Source organism: Miscanthus floridulus, chromosome 19 (assembly GCF_019320115.1).
Source record: "Miscanthus floridulus cultivar M001 chromosome 19, ASM1932011v1, whole genome shotgun sequence".
Taxonomy (NCBI): domain Eukaryota; kingdom Viridiplantae; phylum Streptophyta; class Magnoliopsida; order Poales; family Poaceae; genus Miscanthus; species Miscanthus floridulus.
The window spans coordinates 44,283,749-44,304,320 of NC_089598.1; the positions used below are offsets into that span (position 1 = coordinate 44,283,749).

Sequence of the window (20,572 nt, forward strand, 5' to 3'; positions counted from 1 at the left end):
ATGATGAAGGAGCTTAAATGCACATGAGACATGACATTGAGTCATGTGATCAAGGTGGAGAAGATCAAGACAAGACTTGGCTTGATGGACCGGTTGCAAGCGTGAAGGGCAAGTCAAAGGCTTTGGAGTGATGGACCGCGTGGCGGTGAAGCTTGAGCAAGACTTGGCGCCGATGGACGATGGCAACGGTGAAGAGCAAGTAAAGTCAAGATCGATGAACCAATATGATCACGTGATGATATGAAGTGGATCATATCATTGTTGATCGTGTTGGTGCATGTGTTGCATCGACATTGAAGGAGATGGAATGGAATGCGCAAGGCAAAGGTATAACCTAGGGCATTTCATTTCACCGGTCATAGGTGCGTAGAGAAGTTTATAACCGGGTTTAGGATAGATGGCCGTACTATCAAGAGGGGCAAACTTGTTTGCATATCGGTCATCTAGTGCCACTCGAGTGATCTAACTTTGCATTGTCGCTAGGATCGAGTGGCGTGGCAAGTTGAGTGGCTAACATCCTTTGGGAAATGATTGTGAAAATGCTAACACACATACACATGATGGTGTACACTTGGTGGTGTTGGCACATTTACAAAGGAGGTGGTGTTTGCAGGGGTGAGATGGGTTTTGGGTCCCTCTCTCCCCCCCGCCGAGCTTGCTCAGCGGGATTCGGCGCATTCGGGAAAATGGAATGCCTACTTTCTATTGCGCCGGATGCAAACTCTTGGTGGTTAGCTCATTGGAGCAAGGGTGAAGAAGTTAGAAGTGAAAACGAGTTGGTCGCAAAGATGCTGGCGTCGGTCAACTGACCGGACGCTGGATCTGAATGCACCGGACGCCGGCAGGCTGTAACACCCCGGTGTTATGCCTGCATTTAGGCACTGCTAATCATACATATCGTGCATCATCAAGCATCCTAATCATACATGCATAATCTTGCATATAACAACTGAAACATTACTTCGAAACATACGAAACATGTTTGTGAAACGTAAATGATGCATACACTTATTAGAGTTGTTTTGCTCTGATTCTTGCTTGCTAGTTGAGTAGAAACTGTTGGTTATGCTTGTAAATCATCTAGAATTGTTTAGCACAATTTTTGGAGCAAGGTTTGTATTCAAATTAATTCAAAATTTTGCTTCCAAAGTAATTTCCCAAAATTAGGGTTTTTGAGTTAAAATTTAACTTTGACTTTGTAATTTAAAATCTAGATAGAATTGGACTTTGGTCATAAAAGCAAAGTTGTAAGGAATTAAATTCTAAACAACTTTCATTTTTGGTCCATTTTCAAAAGATGTCATTTTCTTGCTCAAAATGATATTTGAAAAACTGGTATTGAAAATTTCTTGAAAATATAAATTGAAAATCTTCATTTTTCCTTAACGGGCCGCCGCCTCGCTTCTGGCCCGTCAGCCGAAGCCGGCCCAGCCAGCCTCCCACGCGCGCGCCTCGCCTTGCTCGGCCCAGCCCAGCGCGCCGGCTCTTTCTCCCGCTCGCCCGCACTCGCGCGCCTGCTTGCTGTCACCAGAAGCGAGGCGGTTCCTTATCACCAGATCTACTTGGGAAAATTATTGCATGTCATTTTTGGGATACTTTTCTGTAGGATTTTATTTGATCATTGATATTGCTGATAACTTGAAAAATGTGTAGAAAAATCTATAGGCTTCAGAAAAATATGATCTCCAAGTTTGTTAATCTTCTTATGTCATGTACTTCCTAGGAAAAATATGTTTCATGCATGTGCTGTGGAAAACTTAGGAGGTGTAGTTCAAGTGTCTTTAATGGCTGATTTTTGTTATTTTTGCTAGAGAGCAAACTTTGTATAAAACATGCATGTGGTAATTTTTGGACAGTCATTATAGGCTATGAAGAACCTAGGAAAAATATTAATTCTGTTGTTTGACACTTTTCATAGTACAAAGTAATTTCATGCTCATTTTTATGCTATAGCTTGTCATTTTTGTGTAGGATAGTTTACTTATCCAAATGCCATGAAATTTTTATGGTAGTCTGTTTAGGGTAGTATTATGCCACTGTAATTTTCTCAGATTTTTAGGAGCATCAGAAATATATGTTGCTATTCAAACCTATTATTAATTAGGGTCTAAGCAAGTGTTGTTTTAAGTGTGATTAAGAAATTAGTAAAGCTTTGGTGTATCTTTGAAGCATTTCATAAGATATGTTAACTTAACATATTAGTAGTAGAAGAGAATGCAGTAGATGACATGTGCTTGTAGTATAGTTCCTTGGATGATGTTGACTACCTTGCATTTAAACATATCCATTGCATCCATCTCCTTTGATGCACCATTTGCATAATCACTTACGCGCATTGCATCATACAGGATCGCAAACCGAGAACCCAGTCGTCATACCCGAGGAGCAGCTCGAGGTGCAGCAGCAGGAAGTGCCAGAAGCCGACGAGGAGGACGTTGAGGAACTTCCGGAGTGCCCCGATCACCGTCCGAGCTCCTTCGAGAGAGGCAAGCCCCGGAGCATGTTTCTCCCGGTTTGCAATGATTTAATTAAATGCTTTACTTTAATTGATGCATTACGTTCAGGAGTTGTTTGCAACCGTTGCTGCATTATACCTTGCTTACCTTTGTTATACTATATCCTTGTTACCCTGGTATCCGCAGTCGAGTCAATGCTTAGCTGGCTTAGACCGGTAAAAGTCAGGTGATTTCCTGTCATCTGCGAGCTATAGGTGGTTACCTGGATCTGCTTGGATGGCTATGAAGTCATGGTATAACTAAGTGTTAAATGAAGTTGAGACTGGACGGAGACTTGCAGAGTTTTGGACTGTAGTGTTTTCCGTCTGTGTCGATTAAGGACCGACCGTTGTTGGGCCTCGAGTCATGTTGAACGTATGCCTTACATTTAGCTGGCCGGATAAAGTACCTTCCGACCACGAAGCTGGGAGATTTTTTGGGCCGAGTAGATTGCCTGCAGCGCACTGTGCCGGAGCAGGTGTGGTAGGACACGGGGGCGGGATGATAAGGCCAAAGTGCAGTCGGTCGGCCCCCGGGTACATGTGGTTCCTGGCAAACTCGAGATTCCTGGAAAGTTGACTCGGTGATCAATATCTCACTTTAGCGGGTGAGTGAGATTTGTGTAAGGAACAAATCACCAGCTGGTTAGGAAACGATTCGAATCGCCATCGCTCCTGGATAGTGAGCACTTGACTTGAGTTACTTCATCGTAGTAAATGTTATGGAACACTTGGACAGTTATAGTGAATATGACAGTATGAAAGTTGTTTAATGATCAGTGGTTATCATTATCTGCTTAATCACATGTTTACTCTAGTATAGGTGCAAATCTAGTCGACAGGTTAATAATAATTAACTTGGCAAAAAATGCTTTTTTTGAAAGGTTCTTGAAATGCTAAAAATGCTTATTTCTGCAAATGAGTCAGCTACTCCACTATAAAGCCCTTCATAATCCTTGGTGTCATTTATTTTCGGTTATGTCGGGTAAGTCTGGCTGAGTACCTTCTCGTACTCAGGGTTTTATTCCCACTTGTTGCAGATGGGCAGATGTATTACGGCTACTGTATCAACTGCCTTTACCCTGCGATGGGTGATGCTTAGGACCATGGGCATGGTCATTCCTTACGTCTCGTCTGATGCTTTTGTTGGAGATGATCATTCGCTGGCACTATATTTAAACTCCGCGTGAGTGTGTGTGTGGTTTGAACAAATGACTTCCGCTACTTTTATTCGAACTGGTTTTGTAATAACTATGTTGAAACTCTAATGTATCCATGACGCAAACTTTTATGTAATATGTGATGGTGACCGCTAAACTTATTACGATCATAGCTGGGACACGAGTTGGTTTGAAATCCTTCGTGATTTCACGGACTACCGGGTTATACGGGCTTAAGTTTGCTCAATCGTCTGCTCTGGTGGATGATTTTCTTACTTAATTTCATATAATTGGTCAGTTCTGTTACACAGGCTGCGTCCGGTCGCGCTGACGTGGAGTGTAGCAGTGCTGGAGAGTGACCGGACGCTGGTGCTGCGTCCGATCGCGTTCGACCGGACGCGTCCGGTCATGCTCGGGAGCTTACTGGAAACGATCGGACGCTGAGGGTCCAGCGTCCGGTCAGTTGAAGCTGCTGCGTCCGGTCAGGTCAAGTGACCGTTGGAATCAGGACACGTGGTCGTCTGCGGGCGACCGGACGCTGAGGTCCAGCGTCCGGTCAACACGACCGGAGCGTCCGGTCGGCCCGACCGTTGCCCAGTGAAGGGGTAACGGCTAGTTTAGCCCTTGGGGCTATAAATAGAAGTGGCCCTCGGCCATGGCTGGTGCTGAGCACCTCAAGGGACTTAGTGTCTATGCTTGTGAGTGCTTGGGAGCCCTCCATCACACATATACTTGATAGTGATCATCCGATTGTGTGAGTGAGCGATTCTAGTGCGATTGCATCGTGAGGTTGCATCGAGTGGCACTAGGTGATCGAGTTGCAAGCCGGTGGTGCTTGTTACTCTTAGAGGTTGCCACCTCCTAGACGGCTTGGTGGTGGTCTCCGTCGAAGCGCGCAAGAAGCTTGTGCGGTGCTCCGGAGAAGTGCTTGTGAGGGGCATTGTGCTCGCCCCGCGGGAGCCGCGAAGAGCAACTCTAGTAAAGCGAGACGCGAAGGGCGACAAGTGGTCCGGCCGGGTCAAGTGCTAGAGCTTGTGGTAAGCACTTCACGTGGGAGAGTGTGACTTGCGAGTCACCACTAGCAAGAGGACCGGCGGCAACCTTGAAGCTTGTCTCTACGGGGACTAGCGTGTTGGCAAACACGTGAACCTCAGGAGAAAAATCATCGTGTCAACTTTGTTCTTCCCGTTGGTTTGCAACCCCCTTACACAAGCTTGTAATTACTTTCACATACATTGTGCTTGTGTAGTTGCTCTTGTAATTAGTTAGCTTGTGTAGCTCACTAGTTACCTTCTAGCTTGTGTAGCATAGAAGTAGCTCCCTTGAGTGGCTAATTTGGTTTTAGTAACCTTGTTAGTCACATTGCTTAGTTTGTGTAGCTAAGTATTTGCGCTCTCTAATTAGGCATTGGTTGCCTTGTTATTGAGCTTTGCTAGTGAGCTTAGTTGGCTTTGTGCTTTTGCTTACTAGCATGTGTAGGAGCTCCCTTGTTGCTTAAAGTACTAGTGGCATAGGTTTGTGTGACCTTGCTCCTAGAATTGTTTAGGAGAGCTCTAGCTAGCCCGGCACCTTAGTTGCATAATTAGTATCTTTGCAAGGTGCTAGGAAACATATATAGAGGGGTGTAGTCTTGGCTAGACCGATTGTTTTTATTCCGCATTTATATCGGTTAGCCGACGCGATTAATTTTAGAAAAGACTATTCACCCCCCCTCTAGTCCGCCATCTCGACCCTTCACATGGGCTGGACATGGTTTACTGCTCCATGGGGTTTTGCCCTGGTTGAATTAATTTGATGGGCGTCTCCCTTGTTCTTTTGCGCAAATCAGCGTCGGACAAGCGTCTTTCAGTGATTTATTCCATGTATTTGTGTTTGTGGCCTGCAAAATAATGTTCTTCAAATACATGTGTAACTTGGTTAATAGTAAATGCATATGTGATTAAGATTGCTAATGTCTCCCGTTTTTATGTTGTAATTGGCGGTCGGATTTGGCCGTTAAGGACCGCAAACACGCCCGCGTCCATCATTGGACCCGCGCCTCCGCACCCACCCCACGCCCCACACGGGAAACCCACGTGGTTTGTCCCACGTCTGTGCCCTAGCAGCAGCGACAACCACTGGCCTCGATGTGCAAACACCCCTATCTGATTTTGAAATATCCAGATAAAACATTTGCAATATACGTTTAAAACAGATGAAACACTTGAAACTACGCTTAAACACGTCTAGGCATAGCAGCATATGCAACATCCAGATCTAATTTTGCAATGTCCAGATCAAACACTTGCAACATAAGTATGAAACATATGAAACACTCAAAACATACGCTTGAAACATTCAGGTAGAGCCATAGCAACATATGCAACATCCAGATGGAACACTTGAGACATACGTCTGAAACAGCTGAAACACTTGAAACATAGGCTTGCAACATGCGTATATTATCATTGCAACATATGCAGCATCCCAGATCTACTTTTGAAACATCCAGATAAAACGCTTGAAACATAAGTTTAAAACGCCTGAAACACTTGAAAAACGGCATCACCGGTGACCATGGCCTACCTGGTGGGGAACTATAGTAGGCAGTAAGCTCGGGTCTCCACGATGGGGGGAAAGACACGGCACGGTAGAGGTAGGCACGGCGCGACGGGATACGGGCAAGCAGTGGGTGAAGGGGGCCGGCGGATGAGTGGCCATGCCACGGCTCGACCACGTGGTCACGCGCGCAGCCCGACTCGGTGACGAGCGCCAGGCATAGGCGGGGGCGCAGGGCAGCGACCGACGGGGTGCCTCTTGGGCAGCTCAGCCTCGGCACTCGGGGCAGCAGCGCTCATGCTCGAAGTCGTTGCATCGCGGCCTCGGGGATCATGGGATGAGTAGATAAGGAGCAGGCCCGTCCTATGGGGGGGGCAGCCTGTGCGATGCCCATGGGCCCATGAGGCTGGGGGCCCATGAGGGTACCCATGTGTATACTGTATAGTAGATGCTATCAGCCCATACGCCGGCAAGGCAACAGTGCATACCAATAGGCTTGCGTACCAATTGGCGGCAGCCGCTCGTATTCTCGTTCTCGATCATGAGTGCGTGTTTGCGGACTGCGTGACGGTGTCGGCGTGCTAGGGCCAGGCGTGAGCGCGAGCACGGACGTCCCTCCGGCGTGGCGGCGTGGCACTGCGGTGCGGCGTCCCTCTTCACGGCAACGGCAAGTCGGCAAAGGTATCAGGCCTCTTAAATAAACGAATCAAATTGATTGCAGTTCAGTACTTTAGTGTACAGATCAATACCTGCTTACGGGGATAGGGCTAGGCTTCAGGGATTTGATTTGTAATTCAATATTTTTTTATCATGTTAAATGTTGCCAAAGAAACATAAGTTCAAATTGAAGCTCCTGAAAAATTGTTTGAGGTCAACTATGCTACAAGAAAGATTAAATGGCTTGGCTATGTGCAGCATTGAGAAGGATATTTTAGATACAATTGATCTTGAAAGTGTTCTTGAAGATTTTGCATCAAGAAATGCCCGAAGACGCTTTTTTAAAAAGCACTGAAGCACCGTAGTTTTATTTGAGGTAACCATCATAGTTATTTTGCCGTTTTTTTATCTTCTTTGATGTACTGTTACCTTTTGAAGAAGAATTAAATATATGCTATAAGTTATATACTTTAATCGTCCTATTCAAATATTACATTGCCGGGCCCTTAGTGTCTTACTGGCCCAAGGGCCCATAAAATTTGTGGGACGGCCCTGATAAGGAGTGTTTTTTTTTTTGTTTTTAGAAGATGGAGCCGCGTGTGGTGGGTGGTGGGGAGGTGGGGGGGGGGGGGGGGGGGGGGGGGGGGGGGGGGCGTTCGACGGACAACCGTGCGTATCATTATGGAAAAAAAGTTGCCGCGCCACGAGTACCGCGTGCTTCTTTTGTTTATAATAGCCACGCACTGCCGTCACGACGCAGTGCGCAGCATCAACGTCTCACTCTCACTGATCGCGTCGCATCGATAGAGAAGTTTGTTTTCTTTTGTTTTTTCGACGTGCTTCTTTTCTGCTGCTCGCTGGTCACTAGTAATAGGCGGTAGAGTGCAATAAATAGGTCACTTTCCAAGCTGCCGGCCACACACAAATTCACCTGGAACCGGAGGTGCCGCACGATCATGGGGTCACTGACGCCGGCGGAGGGCCAGCGGCGGCCGCACGCCGTGTGCGTGCCGTTCCCGACGCAGGGCCACATCACGCCCATGCTCAAGCTGGCCAAGCTCCTCCACGCGCGGGGCTTCCACGTCACCTTCGTCAACACCGAGTTCAACCACCGGCGCCTGCTACACACGCGCGGGCCCAAGGCGCTCGACGGCGTGCCGGGCTTCCGCTTCGACGCCATCCCCGACGGCCTCCCGCCCTCTGACGCCGACGCCACGCAGGACATCCCCGCGCTCTGCAACGCCACCATGACCAAGTGCCTCCCGCACCTCCTCTCCCTCCTCGCCAGGATCAACGGCGACGCCGAGGCCGAGTCTTCTCCGCCGGTCACCTGCCTCGTCGTGGACGCCATCATGTCGTTCGGCTTCGACGCCGGCAGGGAGATCGGCGTGCCCGTCGTCGCGTTCCTCACCATCGGCGCCTGCGGGTACATGGGCATCCGCAACTTCAGCAACCTCATCGAGCTGGGCCTCGTGCCGTTCAAGCACGAGGCGGACCTCGCGGACGTCCGCGGCGGCCGCCTCGCAGCCGTGGTGACCGGCGCGTACGGCATGTGCGACGGCGTGCAGCTGCGGGACTTCCCCAGCTTCGTCCGCACCACGGACCGCGGCGACGTCATGCTCAACTTCCTCCTGCACGAGTCCGAGCGGATATCGCTCGTCCCGGACGCCGTCGTCATCAACACCTTCGAGGACCTCGAGGGCACCACGTTGGACTCCATGCGGGGCGTCCTCCCGCCGGTGTACCCCGTCGGCCCGCTCCTCCTCCGCGAGCGCCACGAGATCCCCGCCGGCAGCCCGCTCGCGGGCCTCGGCTGCAACCTCTGGAAGGAGCAGGACGGCGTCCTGGAGTGGCTCGCCAGCCGCGCGCCGCGGTCCGTGGTGTACGTGAACTACGGCAGCATCACGGTGATGACCAACTCGCAGCTGCTCGAGTTCGCCTGGGGTCTGGCCGACAGCGGCTACCCGTTCGTGTGGAACATCCGTCCGGACCTAGTCAGGGGCGACTGCGCCGTGCTGCCGCCGGAGTTCGCGTCCGCCGTCGAGAGCCGCGCGCTACTGACCACGTGGTGTGCGCAGGAGGCGGTGCTCCAGCACGAGGCGGTCGGGGTGTTCCTCACCCACTCCGGCTGGAACTCGACGTTGGAGAGCCTCTGCGCAGGGGTGCCGATGCTCAGCTGGCCGTTCTTCGCGGAGCAGCAGACCAACTGCCGGTACAAGCGCACGGAGTGGGGCATCGGGATGGAGATCGGCGGTGAGGTGCGGCCCGACGAGGTGGCGGCCATCTTAAAGGAGGCCATGCACGGGGAGAAGGGGCGGGAGATGCGCCGGCGCGCGGAGGAGTGGAAGGAGAAGGCCGCAAAGGCGGCGCTGCCGGGTGGGCCTGCCGAGACAAACCTTGACAGGGTCATCCACACGGTGCTACTCTCCAATAACCAGGCAAAAGCTGTCGATGAGTGATTATTATTATTGAAATTACAAGTTTGTGAATATAAATAAAGACAAAGATTGAATGAATAAAAGATACAAGGAATGAATGATTGTATTGATTGAATAAACAAATGAAAATATATATATATATATATATATATATATATATATATATATATATATATATATATATATATATATATATATATATATATATAATATTCAATACATTTATTTGAGAATCAAATAATATTCAATACTTTTTTTGAGCAAAAATAATATTCAATACTTTTTTAGGGAATAATAATATTCAATACTAGCCGGTCTAACAAAAAGGACACGAGGCCCGGCCCACGGCATGAGGTTTTGGCCCAGCCTAGGCACGACATGGCCCGATGGTTGTCAGGCTCTGTCTGGAAGGTTCGGAAGACCCATTTGATGCAAAATGAAATGAGGGCTATCTTCCCCTTTCATTTGATCAGTAGTGGTTTAAAATCCGTTATTATCTTATTATTATCGTTATCCGGTTTCTTAGCATTTTCGATTCTTAATTAGTTGCCATGTAGTAGTAAATTTTAAACTAACTCGTGCTCTTTTCCAGAATGATAATTGTTTTAAATAATCATTTTACTTACTATTGTTAGTTGTTGGATCAACGTATCTACACATAGGGAATCAAACTGGTAGCACAGAAGACATATGTTTTATACTAGTTTAGGTACGTGGTACCCTATGTCTAGTTTGAAGTAGATCCTTCTGTTTGTATGCTCGAGTTTACAGGAGTTGCTAATTGTAGCTATGCGCTAGTGAATGAAAGTAAAGGAATTCCTACCCCTCTTTATATAGCCCCGGATAGAGTTGCAAGAGATTAGATCGGCTAACAAATATGTTTTCTAGTTGGTTACGTGTCGAAAAAATCAGAATGCAAGCTATCTATGCTGCCTTGGTCTTCACGTCTGTTGTTGCGCCTGGCGTACGTGGATCTCATACTAGTCGTCTTTGGCCCAGTCCATAGCCATGGGCAGGATACAGACGGTGATGCATTCTGGTCTCATATCTCTGACATTAGTATTTTCGACTAGATGATTTCAGGTGATGATGCCTTAGGGGAAATTATCGAGCAAGATGTCTTGGGGGAAATTATTTGCCGTACTTTTCCTCTTCATAGACACATGTATATGTTTTCTGTGCTAGACACAAATGTGTATCTATAATTTTTCGTACTTCACATGCACTAGTACATTCAGACCTATCACCAACCTCTCTATCACCGTCGATATCATTAAAACCATTGGTGATAGTTATCACCAAAGGTTCGTTGGTATGAGAGTATCACCACCAGTTCGTAAGAACATTTGGATTGATAACTATCACCGCCGCTTCGTCTTACCAACCGACGGTGATATTCCATCGTCACAGCCGGTTTGCACCACCAACCGGCGGTGATGATATGCTCCTCATCACTACCACCACGCCATATGAACCAGCGGTGAAGACATTTTCACCACCAGCTTGTTGTATGATACGGCGGTGATAACCATGCTGCAACATAAATAAAATTCATAACTTTTTCGAATGAAGTTGGATGAAAACAAACTTTATATCAATTTGTAGTTGATGACTTTATCATTTGATGAAACCATTTATTGTTCTAGAATTCTGTTTGAAGCGCTCAAATTTTGAAATTCAATTTTGTTGAATTGTACAAACGACCTTAGATGGAAAAACGACCAAAACCAATCTACAACTTTGTAGTTGACAACTTTTTCATTAGATTTTTAAATTTTAAAAGACCAAATTTTCCAACGACTTCGGATGGAAAATCGACCAAAACCAGAGTTGTAGATCTCGATGAGAACAACAACTTTGTAGTTGATGAGTTTTTCATTTGAAATCATTTGAGGTCCCAAAAGTCTGGCTGAAGTTTGACATTTTGAAATTCAAATTTGCCAAACGACCTCAGATGGCGAAACAACCAAAATCAAAGTTGTATATCTCGATTGAACAATAAATTTGTAGTTTATGACTTTTTCATCTGAAGCCATTTAGGGTCCTATATATTCATTTTAAATCCTGAAAAGTGAATACTAAGTGAATGAATATGCTATATAGACACAAGTGTCTTAGGGTTGGAGTGGTTAGAGGAGCTACGCGCGAGGACAAAGGTCTCAGGTTTGAATCCTAGCACCGCGTGGAAAATCACGTGACTTGTGACTTGCGACCGTGGAGCTGAAGCAGCTTCCCGATACCATGGAGCTGAAGTTGGAGCTAGCTAGTAGAGGGGGCTTCCCGGAATTGAAACAAAATTTTATTCAAATCACCACCGGCTGGTAATACAAACCGACTATGATAAGCCATTATCACCGCCGCTTACAAAACCGATTGTGATGAGAATGTCATCACCAATGACAACTCATTGCCGAGACCGAAAAGTATTTGTGATGGGCTTTACGAACTGCTTATGATAGGTCTGAATGTAGTAGTGATGAACCAGTGTTTCTTGTAATTGGCTCCTGAGCAAGTCAAGATATGAGATGTCATGATTCCCTTTCTAATCATTGTCTCAAACCATCTAAAATTATTCCTCTCAAGTCTTCGTAGTCTTTGTCAAGTTTGATCCACATTGCCAAGTGTCAGTGATATAGATGCAGGGTACCCAGTGGCGGAACCAGAAATTCAGATTAGATGGGGCAACTAAACATGGTCAATCCCATCAAAATATATTATATACTTTTTAAAAGGTTTGTATAATCACAATTTTAAGATTCTCAAAGATAACTATAGTATGAAAATAGAGAAAAAGTTAGCATAGCTGCTGATTTTGATTCTTAAAGGTAATATTATAATTGCATCTCCTTTGTTGCTTATCTATCTTCTTTGGAATCTAAATAGGATTAAAAATTTTGCATGGTGCTAGGGGGGCGTGGCCCCTGCTGGCCACCCCCTAGTTCTGCCACTGAGGATACCTCACCGACCGAATAAGAGGCCATTACCACCAGGGTGGGGTGGTGGGCCGAAGCTGATGAAGATGAGGCCCGACCGATCAGGGGGTACATTACCAGACGTGGTGGAGGAACTAACCTATTAATTGTATAGAGCTTGGACGCCGACTTCTACAAGATACGATAGATATTCTGTTTAGATTTCCTTGTAACCGACTAGGAAACGTATCGGTAAACCGGTCAAGATTCTTATAACCCTCCCCCGGACAATATAAGGAGGAGTAGGGATCCCCAATCGATACCTTCAATATTCTTAGACTACATTGAATAGAAAACTAGTCATCAGCGCCTCTGTAAACTCGAGCATAAGAGATAAAAAGACATGCTTTCAACTAGACATAGAGTACCTCATACTTAAACTGGTATAAATCTGCGTCCCGTGTGCTACCCTTCTAATTCCCTGTGCGTGATACGGTAATGTGCATTGCCAGAGTCCATACATGCGACAAGTCTGTGTCGAGTTTATCGCTGACATTTCTTGAACAACTATGCAATGACTCTAGTTAAAGCGTTTGTGTCATCAGTGTTGTTCATGACACTCCCACTATGACTCCAGGAGGAAATAAAGGAGAGAGAAGAGGGAGGACACTAGAAGGGGACAGAGGCACCGTCCTAAGTGTCGGACCATCCATCAGAGGCATAGTTGATGAGAAAAGTGAAGAAGATGGTGGAAAAGTGAAGAAGATGGTGGAAACACAAGACTTCAAATTTAGTCTAATGGCCTGCTTCTGTTCCGCTACGACTGAGGAGCAATGATAAAAGTATAGGGCAGGTTCGGTTAGGGTTGAAGCTGATTTGTTGTGAGAGAAAAATACTGTAGAGTCTAGCTAATAAGCCGACTGATAAGTTTAAGCGAACGAGTTGTGATTAGAGATAGATATAGAAATCTATAGATAATAGATTTATGAATAGTATCATAGTCCAAGTACTCCCTCCATCCTATTAAAAGTGTTATTTTTGACTTTTAGACTTCTTATTTAACCGTTCGTCTTATTCAAAATTTTTATATAAATATTATTTATTTTGTTATGAGTTATTTTATTATTAGAGATTCTTTAATAATAAAAAGTTTTAGTCAATCATGATCCAAGGTCCACTAGTACATGTATCAATCGAAGTATATATAATAAAACAGAGACGACAGCACAAGGATAAGACAACCGTTCTATCATTTTTCACACGTACATAGTCCTTCCTATAGACATGCTTGTCGCGGGAGGACGTGTCAACATAAGACTATCAATTCCATGATTTAGGTCATGTATAGTAAAAGGATAGCCCACCCAAATCTTTCATTCTCTAACAGCGACAAAAAAAAAAAAAAAAACGCGAGCGAGCAGGCGGTGGCGGGGGGCAAGCGAGCAGAACGCGTCGGCTGGGCGAGCGGCGGGGGCTGGGTGGAGCTCGAGGGCGAACCAGATCTGGACGGGGAAGCAGCAGGCCTCGCCGCCGGCGCCTGGGCGGAGCTCAAGGCCATGGTCGCCGGGAGCAGCGGTGGCCTGGGCGAGCAGCAGCGCACCTGGGCGAGAGGGGGCGGTGCGCCTCGCGCGGATCTGGGCGAGCGGCGCGCATGGCGGAGGCGGCATACCTGGTCTTCGCGGGGGCGGCGCGCAGGGTGAGTGGCAGTGGCGGCGGGCTGGCGAGCGGCTTTGGGTGCTCGGTTTCGCACGGCAGGGAGGGCAGAGAAGCGGCTTTGGGTGGTTCCCTCTCCCCTTCTGGTCAGCTACCTCGACGTCCTCGCAGATGGCCCCCGCGCGGAGCTTCCAGGGCAGGCACGCCTCAACGTCGTCGTTCGCTACAGTTTTGCATCGTGGAGACTGAGGATACTTTTTTGCCTACCGACTCACGTGGTATGCAAAATGGCTGCTTGGTTTGCGTCCTCTGTTGGAGCGTATTTTTGGGACGTAAATCACTGTGCATAACACATTTTACGTTTGGGTCGCTTTTTGCCTCTACTGTTGGAGACAGTCTAACACCTCCAACCTCCGATGTGTACCCGTGCATTCAAAATTGTACAGGATGCTGTTGGGAGCTACTGGTAGCCTGTACCCGTGCATTCAAACTTGTACAGGAAGCTGTTGGGACCTATTGGTAGCAGGATTAAAAATTGTTCGTATGGACATGGTAGGCCTAGCTAAAAATTAATTTAAACTAGCCATAGTACATCTAACATGGTTAATAGGTAGGCTCGTTTTTTAAGCCATGTCTTCAACTGCTTATTAGCCGTCTAGCTAGTCAACATTAGCTAGATAATTTTTAGTCCAACTAATAATTAGCTCATCTAAACAGGCCTTAAATTTACCTATTTGTGGCTGTTACCACGCACACCCGAGACGTGCGCCAGTGCTGGCCGTCCAAACTTGAGTAAAATGTCCCTAAGCTTGAACCAAGGTGTCATTCGGACCCAAACTCTCATTTTTTGACTTCTAGGGTCTTAAATTTGTTTCGGGTCTAACCAGCGGTCCAAACAGGTGCTCGCTCGACCTGTTATCCTACGTGGCGTGCTCATTCACACTTATATGCAGCCTGTTCGGTAATCGTTGCTGGTTCATGAAGAAGTACTGCTGGCTGGTTTGTGTGAGAGAAAAATACTGTCCAGACTGGAAATTTACGATCGTTTACGACAAGCCACAGCCAAACGAACAGGCTGATGGAATCTACCATGCGGGGCCCATGTGTTAGCTGAACCCTTTGTTTCCTCATCGTCCTGCTCTCCACGGGACAAACAACACTGCCGCTGCATCCGCCTGGTGCTCGCTGGCTCCTGCTCGGCTAGCACCACGTGGTGCTTTGACTGCGCATGGGCCTCGTCCACCGCCGCCTTCTCGAACACAGCTTGCCGCAACTGCTCCCACGCCTCCTCCTCTTTCTCCCTCGCCGTGGTCAGCACCTCGTCGCCGCACTTACCTGTGTCCCCCGAATCTCTCCTGCCCTGCCCGTCTGGTTTGCAATGCGGCGCGCAAGGATGATGCACCTCGCCATGGCCCTCGCCCTCGCCCTCTCCCTCCTCGTTGTCGGCGTTGTCCTCACCAACATGGATGCCTCCCTCACGCACCACATCACCTACGTGGATGGCTCCGTGGTGCGCTCGTGACCTCCGTCGTGGCCGTCATCCCGTAGGTGGTCTGGTGTGCCAACCACGCCTGCCCTGTCGGGCAGGGCGCCGCCATGGAGCTCATAGCCACGGTCGACCTCGTGCTTCGCTCCACTCCTGGCACCAGCGTGTGGTCAACGGGCACTGTGGGGCCGTCACAGTGTCACGATGGCCATCACCCGTGACATCCTCTACGCCTACATCAGCACCGAGCCACCGCAGCGGTACTACCACCTCGGACTTAGCGAGACCGCCTGGTACTACTGCCGCGACGTACGATTGTCGGTGGGCGCCGGTGTTTGACGTCCTACGTCTCTTCCTAGACGATTGCGCGTTCCTGATGATGTGCGGCGCCTACGGCGTGTGCACAGACATGTAGTGTAGCAGCCCCGACGCGACCAACATTTGGGCGGTAGAGTTCGGGTGGCCCAAGCGCGGCTACGGCAGGCCAACAAGGCTACTGCAATGACCCCTCCAGCCTAATGGCGCTGGAGAGGGTGAGCGACGCCATGCGTAGGAAGGCGTGCCTAGATGAGTGCGGGTGCACGACGACGCAGTTCGTGTACGACATTGACTTTGTTTACCTACAGTCGAAGGTGCTGTTGCGCGGATCGATAGAGTGCCGAGCAGGTTGCCTGGGCCATGCGAGTCGTGGGGGCACTACCGGATTCAGCTTCTTTGCCGAGTGCCTCAGGCACTCGGCAAAGGCCGATATACACTCGGCAAAGACTTTGCCAAGTGTTACACTCGACAAAGGGCGCTCAGTAAATAGTTTATTGGCAAAGACCTCTTTGCCAAGTGCACTTTATCGGGCACTCGGCAAAGCCGAGTGCTAATCTGACACTCGGCAAAGAAAAGTCGCCATGATGGCGAGCGCCACCGTGACGGCGGCTTTGCCAAGTGTCAAGGTCAAGCACTCGGCAAAGGTCATCGCTTTACCGAGCGCCGTTGGCTCAGACACTCAGCAAAGGTGGCCACTATGCCGAGTGCCACCGGCAAGACACTCAGCAAAGGTGTGATGTTTGCCGAGTGCCTGGCCCGTGGCACTCGGCAAATCTGTGATGTTTGCCGAGTGTAATGGCCTTTGCACTCGGCAAAGCATGTACCCAGGTAGTCACTTTGCCGAGTGTCATGGCCATTGCACTCGGCAAAGTGACTGAAAACAGCCTTTTTATTTGTTTTTTACATCCCATCCAAACAAACAAAAGATATATATAACAAACATCACCAACATCACATATATATCATCAACAACACATATATCACCAACACCACATATATATCACAAACATCACATATATATCACAAACGTCACATGTCTCACAATATATCACAAATAAGTTCACAAGTAATCCAAGTGCTCCATCATCTACAACCACAATTGCAAATAGAAGTAACATTAACAACCACAAGTATCATCACCAAGATGGCCAATGAGACTGATTTGGTGAAGGATTCGCTGAAGCATGAGGATCATTCAATGCCGCCGATTGATTCTGCACAAAGGAGAAGAGATTGCATGTGTGAGACAAGATAAATATATACCATACATGAATAAAACTTTCATACTCCACTAGGTTTGAGCATAAGCATGAACATACAAACTAAAACATTTATACTCACAGGAGTAGAATAGTGAGGAGGTGGAGGTGGAGCGAATAGCGAAGGTGGCAGAACTACACCTGTAGCGGCACCAAGACTTTGCATGTACTGAAGAATCTCCGCCATCCTCCGCTGCTCGGCCTCCCGCTCAGCCTCCACCCTCTCTATCTTCGCCTGCATCTGCTCCCGTATCCTCCTCTCTTGTTCCAGCTGGGCCTATAATATATTCACCCCAATGTTACAATAATGCAAAGGAAAGGTATGAAAAAACCAATGAACAACGAATAAACCATGAATAACCTCGAGTGCCTCCACCCAATGGTGTGAAGTGTCCTACCGAGGTCGTATGGCCGGGCTCGTGCTTGTGCTGCTTGCTCGAATCTGGGAGAGACTAGGAGTAGCAGCTGAGTCAATTGCACCGTCGCCAATCCAGTACCGTCCATGCTTCTTGCCTCCTCCCACCCTCATTATGACTTCTCCATCAAGGTCCTCGGTGCTCAGATCGTACTATGGCCCATGGACCTCCCTTGCCATCGATGTGTACTCACTGAGGCGATTGTGGACGGTCGCATTGCTGTACGCCTCGGGCCCATCCTTCGGGTTGTAGTCGACATCAGACATCGCCTTGCCCTTGTGGGCCATAGCAAATGCCTTGAAGATGGAGCAAGGCTGGCCACCATGTGACGCCGGCTGTGAGAAAAACAACAAGATGATTAGAAATCATGCAGAATTGAGTGTTAGAATAAATAAATAAATTCACGTACCCATGTTTCTACGTATCCGCTGAGGCTGTGGCTGCCTTGATGGTGTGCTACACCTGGCATCATCAAACGCTGCTCCCGACACAAGTTATGCGTCTCCTCCCACTCGCGTGAGCACCACTTGTCCACCATCTGTACCCAGCACTGGGGATGCACGGCGCACCAATAAGGAATCATCTACAGGCCATCAAGTACATGACATTTTAGAAGATAAAATTAAGCCTACTTAATCTCAAAAGGAATAAGTATTAATGTTCTATATTTACCTACAGGTACTGGTCCTGGGTCAGCGTCATTGTTCTTGTGTCCCTTTTGGTGACCTTCATTCCAAGGACGGTCCCGTGGTAAGTTACGACGGCCTGGATGCGCGCCTCGTAATGCATGTCCACGATGAGATAACTCCTTGGCACAAAGCTGGCGAAAGAAATAGCTCAACTCTACCAGCACTAGCCAGACATGCTCAGGGACATAGCCTCGAACCATCATCGGAAGAAGCCGCTCAATCCATATGTGGTAGTCATGACTCTTCATCCCTAAGACTCGCATAGTAGATAAGTTCACTCCCCTCCTCAGATTAGCTGCATACCCATCAGGGAACATTAATGTCTAGATCCATTCTAGTACTTCCCTCCTTTGGGGCTTGCTCAAGACAAAATCGGCCTTAGGCCTTCTCCATGTCTTGCCGTGACTAGGAGGCTTCATATGTTGGTTTGGTCTATCGCATAACGTTGCCAGATCCACTCTAGCCTTAACGTTGTCCTTTGACTTGTCAGGAATGTCCATGATTGTTGCCCAAAGTGCCTCGACGACATTCTTTTCAGTGTGCATTACATCAATATTGTGCGGAAGGAGAAGGTCATCAAAATAGGGGAGCCGAGTCAAGCCTGACTTATGAGTCCACATATGTTGCTCACCATATCCCACAAAACCACCTTCTGGATTGACCATGAGACCATCTATCTATTCACGAACCACGGCACCAGTCATTATCAGTGGTGCAGGGTATGTCACTACGACACCTTTCATAAAGTTCTTGGTGTCCCATCTGAATGCATGGTCAAGAGGGAGGAATTGCCATGTTTGTCGAACGATGAATACATGCCACCCTTCTACAACCAAATGAACCTCAGACCTTCCTTGCATACTTTGCATGGGAACTTCCCATCAACATACCATCAAAGGCATCTCGACTCAGGCTATACTGAGACTTTAATGCCATTATGCATCCAATGGCATCTAGTTGAGAAACCTTTGTCTGGCCGTGAAGGGGTTTCTGTGCCGCGGCAAACATGTCATAGAATGCCTTTGTGGTTGCCTCTGGCTCCTCCTTTGTACGTCCTTTAGCAAACTGTGCCTCGTGATAGTCATTTAACATGTCTGCTACCCCGGCATCAGCATCATAATCCTCATCGTGTGGTCTCACCACCTCCTCTCTCATACGATCGGCTTCACCATGGTAGACCCACCGGGTATAGTCTGCCGTAAATCCATTCTTCCAAAGATGTTCCCCCATGACCTTCTTTGTTTGTCTTTTCCTGTTTGCACATTTTCTACAGGGACAACAAATTTGACTCGTTCCTTTAGCAGCCATGCCAAATGCCCGTTCCAAGAAATCATCAGTCTTGTTGATCCATTCATTGGTGACCTGACCCCGACTTGTGCGGCCCATGTACATCCACTCACGGTCCTCCATCCTCTAACATATATAGCGGCGAGTAATATAAACATCAATTGCATCTACACGATGTTCCTACTATCTAATAGGTGAGGATAGGTCCTAATCCCACGCGAGGATCCATAGATGAGGTTAGTTTCCATGCTCTACTCCTATCCGAGATAGAATTTCGGCAGTACCTCCCCGCTGTTCTCCAAATACATGTCCTGCCAGGGAGAGTGTGTATCCAGAGAACAACAGGGAGATGATGCTGAAATTCTGTCTCAGATCAGAGTAGACCATGGAAACTAACCCCACCTATGCATCTGCGGGCTGTTCAAAAAATGTGGACAATTCGAAATAGATACGGTTTTAGATATGGAAATATCTGCATATTTCCAACTGTATCTCTTTTGAACGGGAGACGCCTAACTAGGTTACGTGATCTACGACCATGATATGGAAAGAGGGGTTATACCTAGGGTGGCAGTGGAGTCAGGCTAGCGGGGCCATGGTGGGTCGGTGCAGTGGCGAGGCGACGCGGTGCGGGCAGACCCGCAGCGGCGAGGAAGGCGATCGAGGTTGCCGAGGTACTCCGGCTCCGCTCCAACGGGCTCTTCTCTGCAAAAAAAGAAACATAAAATTGTCAATACAAAATTTTGGCAGCACCTCCCCTGCACGGTGAGGTTTCCAAAACCTACAAGAAAACCAACGGCACGATGGCCGACATGCACAAGATTATATCCAACCACATATATATAACAATGTCACAACCACTGCTACGTTTCCTACGACTACCACCACTGCTACTCTAGCACTACTACTACTACCGTAACTACTAGTAATACTACAACGACAATGACGGTAGGGCATACCTAGTGGGCGTCGTAGGGCGGCGGTGGTGAAGGGGCTAGGGCGCCAGTGGACAAGGAGACGGCTGGGGAAGCGCCGGGGACGTGGCAACGGTGGTCGGGGCACCTCCTCCTCCTCCTCCTTCTTCTTCCTCCTTCCTCCTTCTTCCTCCTCCTCCTCCTCCTCCTCCTTCCTCCTTCCTCCTCTCCTCCTCCTCCTCCTCTCTTTCTCCTCCTCCTCCGGCGGCACGGGCGCGGGTGGGGCGGCGGCGGCAGCGCTGGCGCGGTCAGCTGCCTGCGTGCGTGTGTGCGGTGTGTGTGGCCGGTTGG

The 20,572-nt window shown here is 48.2% G+C and overlaps 1 protein-coding gene across 1 annotated transcript; it reads left to right on the forward strand.

Annotated features, from left to right (window-relative positions):
* The first annotated feature begins 7,699 nt into the window (after positions 1 to 7,699).
* Positions 7,700 to 9,418, forward strand: LOC136528110 (7-deoxyloganetin glucosyltransferase-like). The gene has a single exon (XM_066521009.1). It carries the CDS (start codon positions 7,806 to 7,808, stop codon positions 9,306 to 9,308), a length of 1,503 nt encoding a protein of 500 aa, XP_066377106.1. The 5' UTR covers positions 7,700 to 7,805; the 3' UTR covers positions 9,309 to 9,418.
* The last annotated feature ends 11,154 nt before the right edge of the window (positions 9,419 to 20,572 follow it).

What these genes read in the sequence shown, in the direction of transcription:
- LOC136528110 (XM_066521009.1), top strand. Translation starts at nt 7,806, where the DNA reads ATGGGGTCACTGACGCCGGCGGAGGGCCAGCGGCGGCCGCACGCCGTG.